General features: G+C 40.0%; 1 protein-coding gene across 1 annotated transcript; it reads right to left on the reverse strand.

Moving 5' to 3' along the window:
- Positions 1–10694: 10694 nt before the first annotated feature.
- Positions 10695–18299, reverse strand: ADAD1 (adenosine deaminase domain containing 1). Its single transcript, XM_029964056.1, has 11 exons — positions 18045–18299; positions 16978–17136; positions 16379–16546; positions 15792–15860; positions 15165–15287; positions 14923–15046; positions 14568–14738; positions 13391–13617; positions 12270–12507; positions 11713–11845; positions 10695–11154 (listed from the first exon to the last, which is right to left on the reverse strand). Exons 1-11 carry the CDS (start codon positions 18232–18234, stop codon positions 11041–11043), a joined length of 1716 nt encoding a protein of 571 aa, XP_029819916.1. The 5' UTR covers positions 18235–18299; the 3' UTR covers positions 10695–11040.
- Between the last annotated feature and the right edge of the window lie 81 nt (positions 18300–18380).

Raw genomic sequence — 18380 nt, forward strand, 5'->3', positions numbered from 1 at the left:
AGGATGCTCTGATTTGATTTCCTCTCTGCAGGACACCTCCACTTTGCTTTCCCTCACAGAACTGTGCCTCATCAGCACTGTGTTTGGGTTGGTCTTCACAGTTCTGCATCTAAAAACAAGTGTGAAACAAAACTAGCAGAGGTTAACACTTGTATTATTTTGTGGGCATACCACGAACACTTTTAGCAGGTTTGGTGCACATTGCACTAAATAGGAAACTGGTAACTACAGTTTTGATATGGGCAACACTTCGCTGAGGAGACAGTCTAAAAAGATCCATTTGGATATAAAAGGAAAACATGAGAATACAGGACTGATAATCATCCTTGCAAATGTACGCTGGACCTACCGAAAACAGATTATACCTGGACAAAAAGAAACCATTCAAGTTCACCCAGAAATCTTGCAAAAATTAAACTATTTCCTCTGTAAATACAGCACGTGTTACATCCTGTCCTAATCCGTCCCCTTTATTAATAAACCTTCCTAACTTGACATTCAGCTATAACTCTCACAGTAATTCACTTTGTCATTCAGACTTGCAATCACCCCAAATTTTACCATAAAACAAAAGCCCTGACTCTGAAGTTCACAAAAAGCAGACTATGGTGAAAGGAAACACCAAGGCTCCCTACAGCTTAACTAAATTCACAGCTATTAAACAATTATCAATAAAATTTTTAGAAGGATGAAACTCGTGTCAGTTCCTAAGACATTAAATGACTTTCCCCAAGGACAGGCTGGTTTATAATCAGAATTTTTTTTCCTTTTAAAGTGTTCGCACTTAATGTTAGTCCTTTCAATGAAAGATTACTCCAAACACAGGTTTTGTGAAGAGATTTCCAATTGTCAACCATTTTCAGATCATTTTAGTTAACCCTCCAAAATGAAGACTTTCTCACAAAAAAACCCCCACTGACGTTCTTGCAGGGAAAAAAAAAATCCCTCTAAGAATTACTCACTTTGGGATTGGTTATTTTTGGCACTTTCTCTTGAAACAGGAGGTACTTACCCTAATCAGGGACGACATTCAACTAGTTTAATCCACTATCCATTCCCATATTTAAATACTAATACATTATGGAATCCATTGCATTTATCTGAACACTATTCTACTTGTAGCATCTATCAAACAAATACATTAATAAAACACTTCCCTGGAAGTGTTCAAGGCCAGGTTCAATGCGGCTCTGAGCAACCTGGTCTAGTGGAAGGTGTCCCTGTGCAGGGCAGAGGGACTGGAACTAGATGATCTTTAAGGTCCTTTCCAAGCCATTCTATGATTCCATGAACTACAGACTGCAACATGGAGACACAGATTACTGGTTTAACTCAGATACTGCCATGGCTGATCTTGCTCAACAAAAACCACAGCATCCTCCTATTTAGCAGGTTAGAGATTTTGAGTTTTACAATCACGGGGATTTGGGAAGTTTCCATTTTTTAAAATGGGAAGGATGGCAGGATCAAGAACCTCTGCTAACACTTGACTGAAGAGAAAGATCTGCAAAAGCAGAAGTCATTCAAAAATTCTTCAAAACAGAGTAAGAAAGAGCTAAATCAGACCATGACCAAAAAGTGATTCTACCCTTCATGAGACACATGAAGACACGTGAACCACTGCTGTGGTTGCTGCTCTACAGACAGTAACCTTGCACAAACATGTTACTACAGTAGGAGTCTGAAAAAAAGCCCTGCCCATGAACTGAAGTACCAAATACGACATTCACAGTGACTCTAGCTGAATACTGCTTTGTTCTGCTGATGGAGAAAAGAGGCAAGCACCTTGATCAACAAGATGCCAAATACCTCAACGAAACCACAACCTGCCTGCAAAATTCACCAGTCATCAGGTTTGCAAAGGGAGAAAGAGAAAAAAGAAAAATAAAAAAAAAGGAGATGCAAGCTTTCTGATCAGAAAGACACAAAAAATAAGTCTACACTGAGAGGAGTCAGATCCTATGTAAAAACTTTTCCAGGCTTTGAAGTTCTACAGACCTGGGGTTTAGTCAGCATGTGTCATTTACTTTTACTCATTTTCTAAAACAGAGAATGAGCTCTTATTCTTTTTATTAGGCACAAGCACTACCAAAAGGATAAACAATCCACTAAAACAACGGCAGGACACAAACATTCTTCTCCCTTTCCAGCTCCCTTATCCACAAGTACTTCTTTCCCTTTAACATACGTGTTTTAAAGTCTTCCTTGAAAATTTAGGTGAGGCTTTTAAAGTGTTTCCTAAAGCTTTTCAGGTAGGGTGCATTTTCTTCTAACAGTGTTTTAGTGTAACAATATTCAGAAATAAAATGAGATATAAATCAACTAGCCTTTCATATTAGTCCATTAAAACCAAAACCAAAACAACTACAGTTATGACACGGTCACTGCTACCTGCCCCCAATATTTTTTAAAGGCAGGATTTGGGGAGTTCAGCATTCACAGAGGCATTTCATTTCCTGTTAAAATGCAATCAACCCTGTGGTGAAGTTGGGAGAACTATCTAAATCACTGTACTTCTGAATAAAATCCCAAGTAATTCCTTGCCCAGTTATAAGTGAGTTCAGACTGTGACTCCTGAAATCTGAACAGCACAGTAAATCGAGTGTTTCCAAATGTATTTCCATGAAATATTTTATAAGGAGAGAAACCTCTGCAGTGTTATAGAGCTGACACAGAAAAGACTGAATAGTGCTGAAAACAGTAAGAAAACAGTAAGGACAATTACAAACAAAAATGTGTCTTGTGCTTAGTACCCAGCTATTTTTTTAATGCTCCACAGAGTCAGAACACAATAATTTAAATCAAACATCTAAACCCCTTGAATAAAATGGCCTAACTTTATAAACACCCCGCAGAAAAGCTGACAATCAAGTGCTCAGCAGGTCACCTCTGCAGGCATAACTCCTGGTAGAAACTGGTTACTATCAAGAAAGAAGAAACAAATATAAAGCACCAGAAAAAGTTTCATACTGCACATACACTACATACTGCAAGCTACAATAGCTACCAGGACTTCTGTGTGACCACACACATGAAATGTTTGTACTTATTTCAAAACCAGGGAATTAAGACCTTATCCAGGAGCTTGGATCACACTGATAATTGACACCAATTTAGTGGTTAACAGACAGACAATTGCTAATAAAAAGAATTACAGAAATGGACTGTGTTTAATCCAAGCAAAAGCATATTCTATTCTAACCAACTTCCAGCAGCTCCACTGCCCCTCTGATGACATGATCAGAACATGTAATGTGGGTTTGCACATGGAGCTTTATATGCAATGGTGGATGAAAGAGTTACCCCTGCAAGTCCTGCACATCCTAAATCCTACAAAACTTCAAACCACAGCAGTGTGCAAACCCAGAATGTATTCAGCAGCTGAATTCACTGAGCAAAAGAACCATGTTTCAGATAATGTCAGAGACTGCCGGGCAGCAGGGGGAGTATTTGGCTCAGAACTACACCCAAAATGAAGGAAATCATGAATTCCAAAGGTATCGGCCAACAGACCCCTGAACCAGAAAAGAATTTAGCAATACTATGCAAGAGTTCAGTGTCAAATGAGTGCCTGCTCTGAACTTCAGTACTGTGAGACACACCACAAAATGCAGTGGGTTATTTATCAGGAAGAAAATCTGTAAATACTTTAGAGCGGTGCATTTTCACTGCAAGCTGGAGAAAAGTGAAAGTCGCATACAATGAAGAAAAGGATGGCATTAAGATATACAGCAACAGAGAAAATGGTTTAACATCCCAAAGCAAGGAATTCTGCTGGAGTTTGTTTCACGAACATCTCAAATTTGGGCACCTAAGCTTACACTGTCTTTGCGAACGATGACAGGTAAAACCACCTTCACACAGGAAGCCAACTTTCTTCCTGTTGTTTAATCAACAATTACTAAGATTAGAAGGCTTCTTTCTTCTTAAATAATGCCCCAGGATATGTGAAAGGGTAGCTATATACAGATAAACAAACAGAATGATTATACATATTTAGGACATTTTGTGTACTACGGCAGTAGGTTATTCTATGGCATGTTCTCTGGGGGAGTGGGGCATCCCAAGAGGGAAAAAGTGTTTCATGCAGAAAGCACAGACAGACTGCCCAGAGTGAGTGTGGGCTTCTCTTACAGCAGTCAATGTAGGTAAAATCCCTCTTGCTTGATAAAAATTCCAAAGTGTCATCAGGGGAGGAAAAAGAAAACTAATGATTCTTGCCATGCAGGTAGAACACATGAAAAAATGTGTAATAATACCTCTTCTACATGACGCCCCCATCTTTTTCCCCCCCCCAAGAAAGAAGAGTATAAATACACTGAACAGCCTAATGCCAACTTACCAGCTCTCACCATATATCACAACTCTAATATTAGCACCTACATAACACTGACAAGATGTGCAAAGTTCTGATCTTCAGCTGTATTTCAGCTGTAATTCTCATGACTGCAGCTTATGGAGCACCTCTTATGGCTGAAGATTGTAAAGCAAATCTATCAACTGCTGAGAAAGTGGGCCTTCTTAAAGCTTTAATAAGCGATTTAGAACTTCTGAAAGACATCGACGATGTAAGTGGGGATCTTCTTTTATTTGAAGATTCTTTCCTATTTATTTTTTCCTGTGTAATTTTGTTTTTCAGAAAAACTAACCTTTTCTCCCTCTTCTCCACAGATGGATCATCTTGACTTTTACACACCAAACGACAAGCAGGTGAGTTGAAATTTTCTGTTCTCAGAAGGACCCCTAGGGTACGGCTACTTTAAAATGATACATTATTGAGTTAGATCGAAATAAGTTGCTCGGCAGATAGTCAGATATAAAAGAAAAATCCGAGCAGTTTGAAGTCAATGTAGGGAGTGCAGTTCCTTAAAGAAACTCCTGCTTTTCATTTTTATTTTCGAACATTAACAGGTTGATACGCAATATTATCTCACTGTTTTGTGCAATGTAATACAGAATGAACGCTCCCTATCCATCCTGCTTAGTACATGGCTGAATTCACAGGAAAAACGTGGTTTATAGATTATTTAAAGACTGTATAAGCGATATATCATATTTTATGGGACTGAGTTACTACCTGAGACTTAGTTCCACAAGAATACCATTGTGGTCACTTCTTTGTGAAACACTGCACATCAGAGAGCAGACAGTGTTCTAAGTGCAGCTTTACAAATAGGCCAGTGAACGAGAGCATCAATTATTTAGAATTGGGAAGTAGTTAAAATCTTTACAGAAATTATCTGTTAACTACTTTGGAACCTCCAGATAATTTTTTAATTCAGAAGAATTCTCACTTAACAGCAATTTTGTTTCAGTAGAGATCTGAAGTCAGATCCTGCAGCCACTTCCTTACCTGCATCACTTTTCTCTCATGCTGGCAATATGAGAGAACTGGCAACATGACCTAACTACCTCAGAGCTCCAGTGCTTCAATGCAAATATTTGAGGCTGATTACTAATATGCTGTCACTGAGTGCCTGAAACAGCTTGTAAAAGTGATGTGTAGAGTTATTCACCCTGTTCAAAAGCCGGGTCTGATGCAGATATTAGACAGAGCAACTAAAGTGCACTAACTGGAAATGCCTCTAAGAAAGGCCACCTGTTTGCTAAGACAAGATTTCCAGATGACAACCAGGACTGAAACTCAGTTTAGGAACAAATATTACAGCTTTGTGTTCCCAAGAGATATTCCAACTCCTCAAGTGTCCTGTAAGGATTACTCACTTTTCAAGAGCTACAACAATCTACCACAGAACTAAGGCCACATGTAACATCTCATAACTTTAGGTGAACAAAGGAACTACACGTTGTAGAAAACAAACAGCTCACTTCCTGGCATGAGGAAAAAAACAATGGGTAATTGGGATTTTTCAAATGGCAATAGTTCCACACATAACAATTTTGCTGACTGTTTTAGGAGTGTGGCCAGACAACTCTACGCTGTTACCAGAGAGAACTGACACTCCTGGAAAAGGAAACTGAAGGCCAGAACCGCATACATCTTCAAAATATCCAAAAGAATCTCAGGTGTCTTGAGGTAGGCAACGGTCTTAAGTTGATGCATTATAGTTAAAATCAGCTAGCAAGAGTTATCACCAACAAACAGAAATATCTGTATTGCAGGCAAATACTTCCTCAGGAACTGGATGCAAGAAGTGTGAAGCTCATGACAAGACGAAGTTTCCTGCATTTCACCAAGAACTGCTCACCGTTCTGCAATCTATGCTAAAAGAAATCTTATAACCATTTTTATTTTTACTGCTACATTATTTATTTGAATATTTAATTATGACTAATTTATATATTTTGCCCTGGGGCATACAACTGGCTTGTTGTCCATTTTGGGACCACTGTCTGTTCTTAGTGTGGATGATAAGACAGTCTGTTCTAAGACCGTGCTTGATCCTTTCTGTAAGCCCTACGGGCTCAAAATGTCCTTTGGAAAACTTGTCAATAAACTGAGAAGCAACTATTTATTGAAAAAACTACTGAAAGTTACTTGTGGATTATATTTAATAAATTTCAATAACATACAAAAATGTCTTGAGTCTTCTTTGTTAAACAATACAGTCTTTTTTCACTGGTGACTCACTACTCTACTTTTTTAAAAACACACTAAAAAAACCCCAATGAAGTGTTTAGCAGCGTATCAAGTGTACAGGTACCAAACTCAAAGCAAGACCCCCGCAGATATCCTTTTGAAAGCAACATAAAATACCAGTTTACGCTGGTATACCAGCACAAAGTGTAGAAGTAACAGTATCAAGTTGCTTTCCCCCAAAAGAACACCAAACCCGTTTTCTGTGAGCTGTACTCCTCAGCTACACAAGCTTTCTGCAGGACACGTTTTTCTCATTGGCGTACGCAAAACACGTACTTCTCAAAAATCTTCAGAGACAGGGAAACATTACAAAAACAGTAAAACAACTCAAATAACTGTGCAGGTAACTGAGGTCCCAGAACACTTATATACCCAACTCTTTCCAGTTACAACTGATGTAACTAAAGTGATAACTCCATGTGAACGTGTACTGCCTTAGGTATTGTCAGAAACCTTTCTGTGGAAACTCAGAAACGTGCTTACTTCAAAAGCAGATGCAGTCAGTTATGTGACATTGTAGTTCTATGCAGAAAGAAGCAAGTAAGAGCATGTTTTACAATGCAAAAGCCACAACTCAATGCTAACAAGGCAGGCTACAATCGATGAAAGTAAGCCTACTACAAGTTATCAGCCTATCGTTTAGCCTTTGATGTGTTTTCCTGGTGGGTGCGGTATGGAGTACTTACACTTCAAACCAGACTAACAGTGGAAAGAACATCAGTTTCCTCGCCTGCTGCAAAGAGAAAATAGGCGTTAATGACAGCTTTCTGCCAAAACTGGGAAAATACTTACAGCACTGCTGTCTGTTGCTCCACTTCTCCTCTCTTCCCACAGCAAAGGAGTGCTCTGTCCCCACCCACAGGGACTCAGGAAAGCAAAATACTGTCAGTCACTTCAGTCACAAACAGAGAAGCTCCACCCTCTTCTCAAATCAGATGACAGGAATAACAGAAATACCTGAATGCAGTATGACACAGAAGACAGGCAAGAAGTGTCTTCATAATAACTCTACCTTGTCAATCTTTGTAGAATAATCCTTCTGTTTACATACATTCCTTCTTACTTGATAAATTCTTAAAAGCAGACTGCAAAAGTAATGAAATCTTTAAAGAAAGTGAGACTGTAAGTACCGAGCCTCTGAAATAAACAGAAATTAGGCTTCAAAACATCTGTAAGAATGTAAATATTGCATGAGTATGAACTGTATGAACGCTACTGAATTCTGGCTAGCACTGCCACCTGTGGGGTTCAGCGTGCAGAGCCTTGGAAGACATCTCACACCTAAGTGACCACAACAATAAAACTGAGTGAGGTCGAGATTGCCTAGCACTGGCACTGACCTGCAGAGTCAAATCCAGACACTCCCTTGAACACAACTGCTAGCCTCCCCATCAGGTCTGTGCCTGAAAGATTTAGTGGGAAGCTGATCCAAGGGGTGCTGACTTACACTCTATTGTTCAGTATTGGGGAGAGAATGGAAACAGAACCGTAGTTCAATAATACACTGAAAATATATACATTTTGGCATTTGGTCTGCATGAACTTCTTTGGAGTTGGGCTACGATATTTGAGACAGCTGCAGACTTACAGTCATGGAAAGGGGAGGCTTTGGCTGTCCTGGCCCTAGTTTTGGGGACTGACACATCACTTTTGCTCAGTAGCCATGCTCTGCTGTGAATTTTCAAGACATTTTCAGGCTGGCTTGCTCCCCAGGTAGCAACTCCAAAAAGTGCTTCAAGACATCACTGCTGATATATACAGCTAACTGAAGTGTGAGGAAGACATCTGTGATACACATGGTTGTAGTTGCCTTTGTCTGTCAAATTTACACTTAAATTAGAGGCAGCTTCACATACTTTAATAGTATTTTTGTGATCAGCTCGTGTATGGCCTAAACTGTAAAAGATGTCTTTAGAGAAAAAGGATATTATACTAAAAGCATCTGAAAATGCCTAACAAGGTGAACTTTAGCATACATGCCTTTTCCCTGGAAGTTGTAAAAAAACCTCAGCAGAACCCCTTAAAATACTAACTACAATTGATTTCCTGAGCTTTTTTCCTCCTGCTTGATTGCACAACTCCACTATCACACAAAAATGTATGACATGCGTGTGACATGAAAGGTGTCACGTATGTGGCACGTGACATACCTAGGACATGACATCTACGTGACATTTATATGACATGCATCTGACATGCGACAGCATGAAGCCTGAGATGTGGCATGACATTACACATGTGACACGTATGTGACATGACATGACATGAGATGTGACAAGATCCCTGCGACCTATGTGACATGCCAGATTTGCCAAAGACGTCAGATTTGGCAAGTATGGCATGGTAGAGCTATGCTACGTGTATGTCAGACCTGACGTGTGCCCTGACTGTGGCCAGGACAGGGTTAACTTTCGCAGTAGCCAAGAGGGGACACAGCTAGGACACAGAGTGTGGTTATTTTATACCACTTCACATTCCCAGGGCAGGGGAAAAGGTGACTCTCTTCCAGGGAGAAGGGGTTCCCTCCAGTCAAGAAAACATGGCAGAGGGAGCTGTCCAGTGTTACCTATTAGTGTGATTTTTCCTCTGTGTGAATAATTTCTTTTCTTGTACCCGTTGTCATCAGCATTGGTGCTGTTTCTGTTCCTTTTCTTACCTCATTGCTGTCTCCAACAAATAGCTCCTACCTCAAACCATGACCTTTTGTGCTTCCAGTTCTCCTCTCCATCTCCCCAGCAGCAGGAAGGGGAAAATGGGAGAGAGAGAGAGCAGGGTGTGGTTTGGACTCTCGGTGGGGGCACTGAATTGGGGAAGCAGCGTTCCTAAGCCATGACAAAGTGTGTCACTTAACACGTGTGAGTCAGTCCAGAAGTGCATAGAACACTAACACACATGTGGTATGTTACATGTATGTCAGATTTGACACGTATATGTATGCAGATATAGTTAAAACATTGTCAAGGAAATTTATTGAGCTTTTAACACCCCTGGAAAAAGGCAACACTCCACTCTAGCCTGAATGTGATGGTCATTCTCCGGCATTCTTAGAAAGAAAACATTACATGGAGCAAATAGCATGTGGAGCCAAGTGCCACAGAAAAAAACCAAAACAGCATCACACAATCTCCCAAGTTAACCAAGTAGTAAAACAAGTCAGTGAGTTTCAACAATTTGAAAGTCAGCATAAGATCACTCCCAGAAGTGACTCCACATACTAGTTACAAAAACAGATTAAGGAGAAAAAAATACTAGAAAGGGGAGTTTGTTTAGAATCCTTTGAAAACAAGAAGCTGAAACATGACAACAGCACTAGTACTGATGTAAAAGAACACTACATAACAGCTTTCCACACCTGGATGACGCACAAAAGTCAAGTAACATAATAAAAGTGTATTATCTAGCTTAAACACACTAGTATTCCACAAGACCACACCAAACCCAAGTATGGCATCTAACATCCTTTTCAACTTTATCCCAACGCTACCATATTCTTACCAGAATTCACAAGGAAGCGACTTCCCCCTTGACAGGCACCATTTTTCAGATCATTATGTATGCAGACAATTTTGTGAGGACTCATCAGCACAGTGATGAAGTCATCTGAGAGTGGAGGAGTCCAGCTCGTCCACAAGCACTAACGTTGATGGGTTCTGGGGCAGCCCACAAAGGCTGAAGGAGCCTTGTTTCTGGTGACTTCTGTACCACATCACATTATTTTCTTATTTACAGCTTTGACACCTGGAGAACACTTTAAATCCACTACCAAAACCAGTGATTGTCGCTTAACAGTTGATTAACAGCTGGTAATTTGAAGTTCACTGGAAGTACACAATTACTTTTTAACCCTTCCACCACAAACAATACATGGCAAACTATGAGCCACTTGGCAAATCCACACTAAACAAAAAACTCTTAAAAGAACTAGTAAAGGATGGATGCCTACAGATAAGGCACAGCTTGCTCATTTTCGTTTCTGAGAGAGATTCTCTCATTGGTATGCCTTTTTTTTTTTTAAGAAATCCAGCTTTTACTGATCTTTTTTCTTTCTTAAAAGAAATATATGAAAAAGGTAGGGAAAACGAAGAAATCGGGATAGAGAAATCATGGAACCATCAAGAAAAAACCATGTAACTCCATAAGGTGAAAGTGTGTGACACTGGGTGGGGATGAGGGGGTTGAAATGAGTTGCCATTGGGGAGCAAAGCAAAACAGATTTACGAAGCCACTGGATACTCCTAACCTATGAGAAAACATCAACTTTTGGAAAAGACTGAACTGTTACAGGTGGTTTAGCAACTGCATTTGAACTGAAGAGAAGCAATTCTGGAATTGTTTTCTTCCTCTAAATACAAACTTACAATTAAACATTTTACTAATCAGAGCATTACTTCACTGAAATAGATCATCCAAACTGACTTCACACACAATCCACCTCACAGTCAGTTACTGAACTGTTCAATATGTGGAGACTTCACAATCCAGGATCCATAGCTGTGCTGCTCTAAGTAGCTCTGCAGCAAGCTTTTAGCTTCTTGGTACAATTGAGACTGAACCTAAAACAAGAAAAAGGAAGACCCTGAAAAATCTCAAGAATGACGGTTAGAGATGATGGTTACAGAAACCTGTGTTCTTTACCAGCAGCACATAATATGCACAAGCACAAACACTGCAGAAAACAGTAACTACAGATCTTACAATTCCCTCAAATGCTGACAATGAGAGGAAGTTTTAGACCCTAAAAACATATCCCTTTTATATTTTTGGGCATTTACTGGGATGAGAAAATTGTTCTGATAAACTTTTTTTCAGTGTCTTTTCCGTTCCAGTATTATCTTTATACAGAAAATAAACATTCACTATCATTCAATACAAATCTAACCAGATCAAGACTCAATTAGCAAGCGATCTCTTTTTGAAGTAGTTTTTGAATCATTAAAAAAAATGGTCTCTTGCATGTTTTGACAGGAGGAAAAAAAAAGATACAGATTGTTTACAAGCTGTTCAGGTGAAGCTGACAGCAAAACAGAGAGTCAGCCCTGGTCATCACAGCAGCTTTGAGAGCAGACACTAAGAGACGACTCAGCCCACCTCCCCTCCCCGCAGCAGCTCACCTTGGCCTCGTGGTATGTTGCCACCTGAAGCAAATCAGTCCGTCCTGCTTCCTTGCAGAGCAGCCTGAAGCGGCTGAACATGGCTGCCTTGCAAAGGCGGCTGGCCATGCAGGTGCCGCTCCGGAACGGGGAGCTGCGGCCACGGGGAGAGAGAACAGTCAAACTCAGCAACAAAACCGTTACAGGGAGATTGCTCTGATCGTCACAGGGGGTTTTAATCCCTCTTAACACTTTGTGAACAGTAACGAACTGGAATTTGTCTCAGCTAGGATGCTAATTCATGTACCGTGAAAACTAAAACATGCGCTACAAGAGATAACAGACTGGAAATATCTTCATTCAAAGAACTGTTTTGTTTCACATCTTAGTATCCCCCTGTGGAGTTACAAGAGCTCTGAAACTGCATCTAAATCATAGGATGCATTCAGCCAACACAGGAGAGAACGTCTCTCATGCTGTGGCCTCCATGCATAGCTTAAAAACTGAATACTCCAATGAACCAGCACAGAACAATCAGGCTAACCATGATTTCCAATGACACGAAGAGAAATCCTAACCTTTCAGTGGTTTTTCCACTTATCCCATCCACAACCTCCACGGATGCATCTGTCCATGTCCAGTTCAGACTAAGAGACCACTGTTTTAAATCTGTTTGAACCGGCTGTGCAGCTTTCACCAAGTAAATATGAGATCTGTTGACCAGGTAAGGCATGGGAAGCTTTGATACAAGTTCATCATCAAGACGCTTCTTTATACTTATTTCTAGTCCTTTTGTATCCTTACAATTTCCATTTCCTATTAAACAGAACAATATCAGTCACACGTGAGTACATCAAATTGAAAAAAACCCCAAAAATCTAAGAATGCAGATGGTTTCTGCATTCTTAGAAACTACACTACAGTTATTTTTTGACATAAAATCAAAGTGTGGAAAGATCAGCAGATGAGTTCCAACATTCAATTTTACAGAACGAAAATGATTTCACACTTCCTTCTCCAGAGGCATCATTATTTCCATTGGATGCCTTCTTTTTCGAACAATTATTTTTCATCAACTCTTTTTCTGTTCCCTGCAGAAGACACCTCTAAAACAGAACTTGGATATTCCAGATCTGAAGATATGCCAGGGAGCTTGCCCACATCACACCACATCCAACAGCACTGCTAAATACCTACTAAATAAATATACTTTGGTCCGCTGCACGTCAAGGAAGGGTCAACATTTCTATTGTAAGGGCAATAGTAATTACAGATTATTATGTTAACTTTGAATACTACTTAAGTAAGCATTTGAGAAGTTTTTCTATTGCTCCCAAGTAATGAAATGACTAACACTGTCACCTTAAAGTCACCATTTGACTGAAGAGTAGACACAGCATTTGTCACATTCGATATTTTCTCCATATAAAAAATGTAACTCGTTAGAAAAAGCTGAATTTCTTCTGTAACTCAAATACATAGAAAAGGAAGGGCTGGCAATCTGGCAAGCTACAAGAAACCCACAGTGTCTGAGTTTTACATTAGGGCATTTCGAAATACATACGCCCTTAGTACCTTTTCAGAAAAATACTGTAATTCTTTAGAGAATCATCTGGTTTAGTTAATGGTTTATAAAATGTTAATCAAACCAGAACACAAAACCATACAAAGACCCCACTGAAACTTGCATTAAACTTACCCACAAGAATATTGTTGATGTACACTGGTTCAATGAAGTGACTCAGCAAGGCCCCCTGAAGACCAACCACCTCCCACTTTGTCAGTTTGTCACTGCCTGACATGCTGCTCACTCTGACAGTTTTAGGGGGACAACAAACAGCCAGGTAAATCCTGCCTTCCAGAGCAACATGGAGACTCAATTCTTCACTGGCTTCGTAAGCAGATAGAGATTGTGGACCCAGATGTCTACAGTAAGATGAGAATGGCTTTCAGTGAGAAGGCACTCTGATTAGAGATTATTGTAAAGTGATATCTAATACATTATTAGAGAACAAGTGCTTATTTTTGGCTTAAGTAACATACCACCTGTTAGTAAGTGGCCACACTTTGCTACTCAACGCATTACTTGCAAGTAGCTCCCTCCTAAAAATATCTTTAAATAACTCTATACATAAGCCAATCCACTGTATTAGAAGAAAATACTTCTCTGAGTTTGTCTCAAGACAGGACAAGCCAGAAGGGGGCAAAAAGAGAAAGTGGTGAACCTGTGACCCATCAAGTATTTCAGGGTAGTTTACAAATGCATCCAGTCTCATCAACCAAGTCTGGGCAGGAGCTACAACACTGAAAGTCACCTAAAACCTCCTGCAGTTCTAACAGAAGGAGCTCCTGCAACGAACTGGCTGTGACTTCCAGGTCAAAAGTCTGCCTTCCCAACCCCCCAAATTCAGCATGAAAGCAACTACCTGGATGTATGTATGAAAAAGTTACAATAGTATGACATTACCCTACCCATAAAAGGAGACACAAAATAATGCTGTCCATAACTTGGTAAACCAATGATTGCTGCTGTTAAATATCAAAACCATTCCAAAAAATCCCAAACTTTCAGAAATTTAACAAAAGTTGGAAGTGTAAAGATAAGCATAGGATTGTATTTGTCCCATCAGGGTTCTCTCATTACCTTTTACCTACAAAGCACAGCAGTAGACTTTGGCTTCAACTCAAGCCTTTTTGTACTCTAATCCTGTGGTGCAAAGGATGACATTAAGTCATCACATCCACTTGATCAGTGGTTAAGTTCATGATTTATTAGTATTTTAACTGTATGAGAAGGGGGCACACAGTTATCTGTAATAAACAAAAGCTCTTCCTGAATCTTCCACTACAACATCTCCAAAAACCCGTGTACTTACACATCTGACTTTAACTGAGCAGTTCCTTTTGGAAGTTGGTTCATGTAGAGAGAGAGAGTTGTATTTTGCTTTAGGGTGAGCAGTTTCGAGCCTGGTGCTGTACAAAATATGGATCTCTCCGACTTTGCTGGATTTTTATTATAGAACAGCAAGAGATGCCTATACAAATATCTATGAAAGAAAGCGTTTTAATAACAGTAAATGTGAAAAAAACTACTCGGCTTACTAACACACAGACACGTTTAATTCACACGATTTGAAAACAACCTAAAAGATACCAGCTACAAAATGCAAGTGCCAAAGTAAAACTGAGAAGGACTGGCTGCAAGGCCACTATCTGCAGGCACCTCCTCACCTAAGCAGGGAACGCCTGGCGGTGACGATGGCGTGGCTGTCGTGCAACACTCTGCCACAGGGCTCCAGGCGCCGGCTGTAATTGCATTCCCCCGTTCCCAGAGCCACAACTTCCTGCTGCCCACCTAAAAAGAGACATTGGGGGAGGTTCGTCTGCTCAGGCTGCCACGTGCCCACCAAGCTGCTCTCTGGGAACAGCCCAGGTTTCCCGCTCCCCAACGCTCACAGTCAAAACAGACTTGCCTTTTTCGATGATGAAGGCAGCCAGTGAGCTCCCACAGCTTTGGTACTCGGGATGTTGGGCAGTCAGCCTGGTAAATACTTCTTCCAGTGCTTGGGAAAGTTTTGGATATATAGACCATCCTCCTAAATAAAACAGCAGAAACCAGTGGGACAAATTTGCAAGTGGGAGGGGAAAAACCAGACATGAGCAGTCACTTGACAAACTTTAAACCTGAACACATGGTGTAAGCACTACTATCAACACATACTTTTGGGATTCTGAAGATTATTGGAATTAAAAAATAAGTTCAAGAATACCTAAGCACTTTATGCTTTTAGCATTCATTATAATAAGGCAGTATATTGATCAATTTTGATCACCTATTGCACACTAGTTCAAGGACAGAAATACTTTTTAATTATACTGTTTATTTCTGTCATCAGTTCACTACCTAAATTCAAGCAATTTAATGAAGTTCCCATTTATGGAACCGACCTAGTGACACTAATTCTTACAGCCTTCTTCGAAGAGAAGATGTTTAAAATAACAGTACCATATAGAGATCAATAAATGTATTAAAAGAGGAACTAAAAAAGGGATCTGCTGGATAATTTGAATCAACAGAGAACAACAAGATCATTCCTTACCAACACAGGTCCTTGAAACACAAGCAGAGTTTGCTGGAGTTTGGAGCTCGGCAGGAACACAAGGAAAATCTAAGAATTTAACAGAATTTTGAATTTTGCTAATTTCTAAACATGAATCTCACACTTAATTCCAGCAAGTCAAAGTTTCTAGTTCCCTAAGAAATTCCTTTTCTATCTGAAGTCCTTGTAAAGTTACGACTTTTTAGACAACAAACCTTGAAAGAAGATAAACAGTACAGTAACTGAATTCTATTTAAAGCAGTACATCAGTGGGGAACCCTTATAATCATAAAAATTCAACACCACTTGAGATGTACTTCATGTTGCTGTACCTACTGAGTAGCAAATCAAGCGAAACAACAACAAGTAATTCCCTCAGTATTCTTGGTTCTGTACTACCAACTGATAATACACAAATGACAAAGGAAAAAACCAGTTTCAGAATCAAAAGACATCTGCCCAAAGGATTCAAAAAACCTGACAAAGGCCCTGATGCACAAGCATTTAATAAACCCACAGAGGTTTTACATAGGAAACCTTTAGGGCCAGCTTTTTAAATCCTAATTAGGTGTTACTGGAATATTTACCTGAATCTTCAGATGAGTTTGCCCCTGTATTCTCCAAGCTAAGTAGCTCAGCAAGAGCCAGTTTAGCTGCATTTAATTTAGATTCCTTCTTGTTTTTTCCCAGCCCGGTCTTGTAGGAAACACCATTTATCACAGCACAAAAGGCAAAATAAGGCCTTATGATATCACCTTTAAAGGAGGAAAAAAAGCAGCCACAATTACTGAATTTATTTTAAGATAATTTATCCATAGCTTTATGCCCTTGTATTAATGCCTAGAAAAAATACAAGAGAAAAAAAGCCAATTCTGGCGAAACACAATTCATATTTTTCACCTCCACGAGAATTTCGTCGGCTTTCACGTCATGCACGTTTCACAGAGTTCTGGTAGCAGCCAGAATTCTATATAATTCATCTGATCTAATTCTGTGGCACTTTATCATGAGATACAGCTGTGCAGACAATAAAAGGGCAGCCAGAAAGCAACTTATGTGAAGGGTAGTGCAATCAACAATTAAAAAAAAAAATCATCTGTACTAGTGCCACCAATACCAACTGCAGAAATTCAGATAATCTCAAGGATAAGCAGGTAATACTTTATTTAGGAAAAGAAACATTTACCTGCCACACTAGTTTCTTTCAATTCAAGTTGCATGTTATGCATTTGGGCAAACTGATGCAAGGCAGATACTGAGTTTATTGCTCCCTCTTTATATTTTGCAATCAACTCCTTTAGCTGATTCTGTGAGGGAAGTGCTGACAATGGTGAAGCGTGTGCCCCTTTAAAAAGAAAAGGTTATTAAACAAAACTGAGAACTGAACACACTCACTGACAGCTTAAATCTGGTTACAATAAATGCTTTTCAGACGCTTCTTAGAAGAACAAAAAGCAACAAGATATACTGTAGAGCACTATTGCTTTGTGTGGAATCCTACATTAACACCACCAGCAATTCTGAAACAGTATGCATATCTTCTTTTAAAAGCATCAAAGCTTTTCCTCCGAGTAGTAAATCCAACAACCTCTGAATACAGGCAGGTATTACTAATAAACACAACCTATATCCCTCTCCCCACTCTTGTAAACCAGTGATCCAACTGAAGTTGCTGATGGCAGATTCAAAACAGCAGAGCCTATGGTTTTTCACACTAAACTATGCAGAACTCCCTGCTGTAAGACACTGTAAAAGTTTCACCAGCCACTAGATGGATAGAATCACCAGCTTCAGGGCTGTGATATACTCAGGCACAAGTACCTCCCAGCCAAGAAGAACTAAAATAAATCCTTGTTTACGAGTCTCATAAATAGGTGCCTTATCTCAAATGCAGCTATTCGAAGTGATGGAATTCAAAATACATGCTGGGACATCTGGAACTGCAGTTTTCTCAAGGATATCTACTAAAACTCATGCAACAGAACATTGCCAAAACACAGCCTATACCTCTACAGTACTTTCAATGTCTAACTTGAACTTCATAATTATGAAATGCTGCAGGCTATAGGCAAACTACAAAAGCCTACAACAAATCACTAGCCAACTTCCAGCGCGCTAAAACATAGCAAGAAGAGGAACAAGTAGGAGAAGATGCTAAGAAAGTCATTAAAAAACCCCACAGTGATAAGAAAAAGGAGCACAGGGTTGCAACACCATTTGCAGCTAATCCCAGCTTGTAACTGAAAGCTATACCTGGATTTTGCATCACCCCTGGTTGCCTGCGCCACTGAGAAGGTGGAGGATTCAGCCCTGGAGTCACGGGCTCCCAGAGTTTCTTCCGAACGGGCTGCCTGAAATCAGCCTCACGTGGCAAAATCCTCTTTGCTGCAGGGTCAAAGGAGGGCATCCCAGCACCCTGAAACCAGCCATTGCTGCTCGCCATGTTCTACCAACCTAAGGAACTTCAACAGCAAAGCCGTGAGCGGTAAAGGCACCCCGCAAACTGCAGCTTTCCTAGCTGAGCTGCTTCGGAGGAGCACTACGAACAACTCGCGCTCTGCCCCACACAGGCCGGGGCAGAACCCAGAT

The sequence above is a fragment of the Manacus vitellinus genome, unplaced genomic scaffold (assembly GCF_001715985.3).
Source record: "Manacus vitellinus isolate BGI_N305 unplaced genomic scaffold, ASM171598v3 scaffold_69_pilon, whole genome shotgun sequence".
In the NCBI taxonomy this organism is placed as follows: Eukaryota; Metazoa; Chordata; class Aves; order Passeriformes; family Pipridae; genus Manacus; species Manacus vitellinus.

Bases quoted from the DNA above. Each gene is read 5' to 3' on its own strand.
- ADAD1 (XM_029964056.1), bottom strand. From the start codon at position 18,234: ATGGCGAGCAGCAATGGCTGGTTTCAGGGTGCTGGGATGCCCTCCTTT. The intron at 15,861-16,378 runs GTAAATATTCCA...TTAAATTCTTAG, and splicing joins AAACTCATCTGAAGATTCAG to ATTTTCCTTGTGTTCCTGCC. The intron at 11,155-11,712 runs GTGAGCTGCTGC...TTCTTGTTTTAG, and splicing joins CAACATACCACGAGGCCAAG to GTTCAGTCTCAATTGTACCA.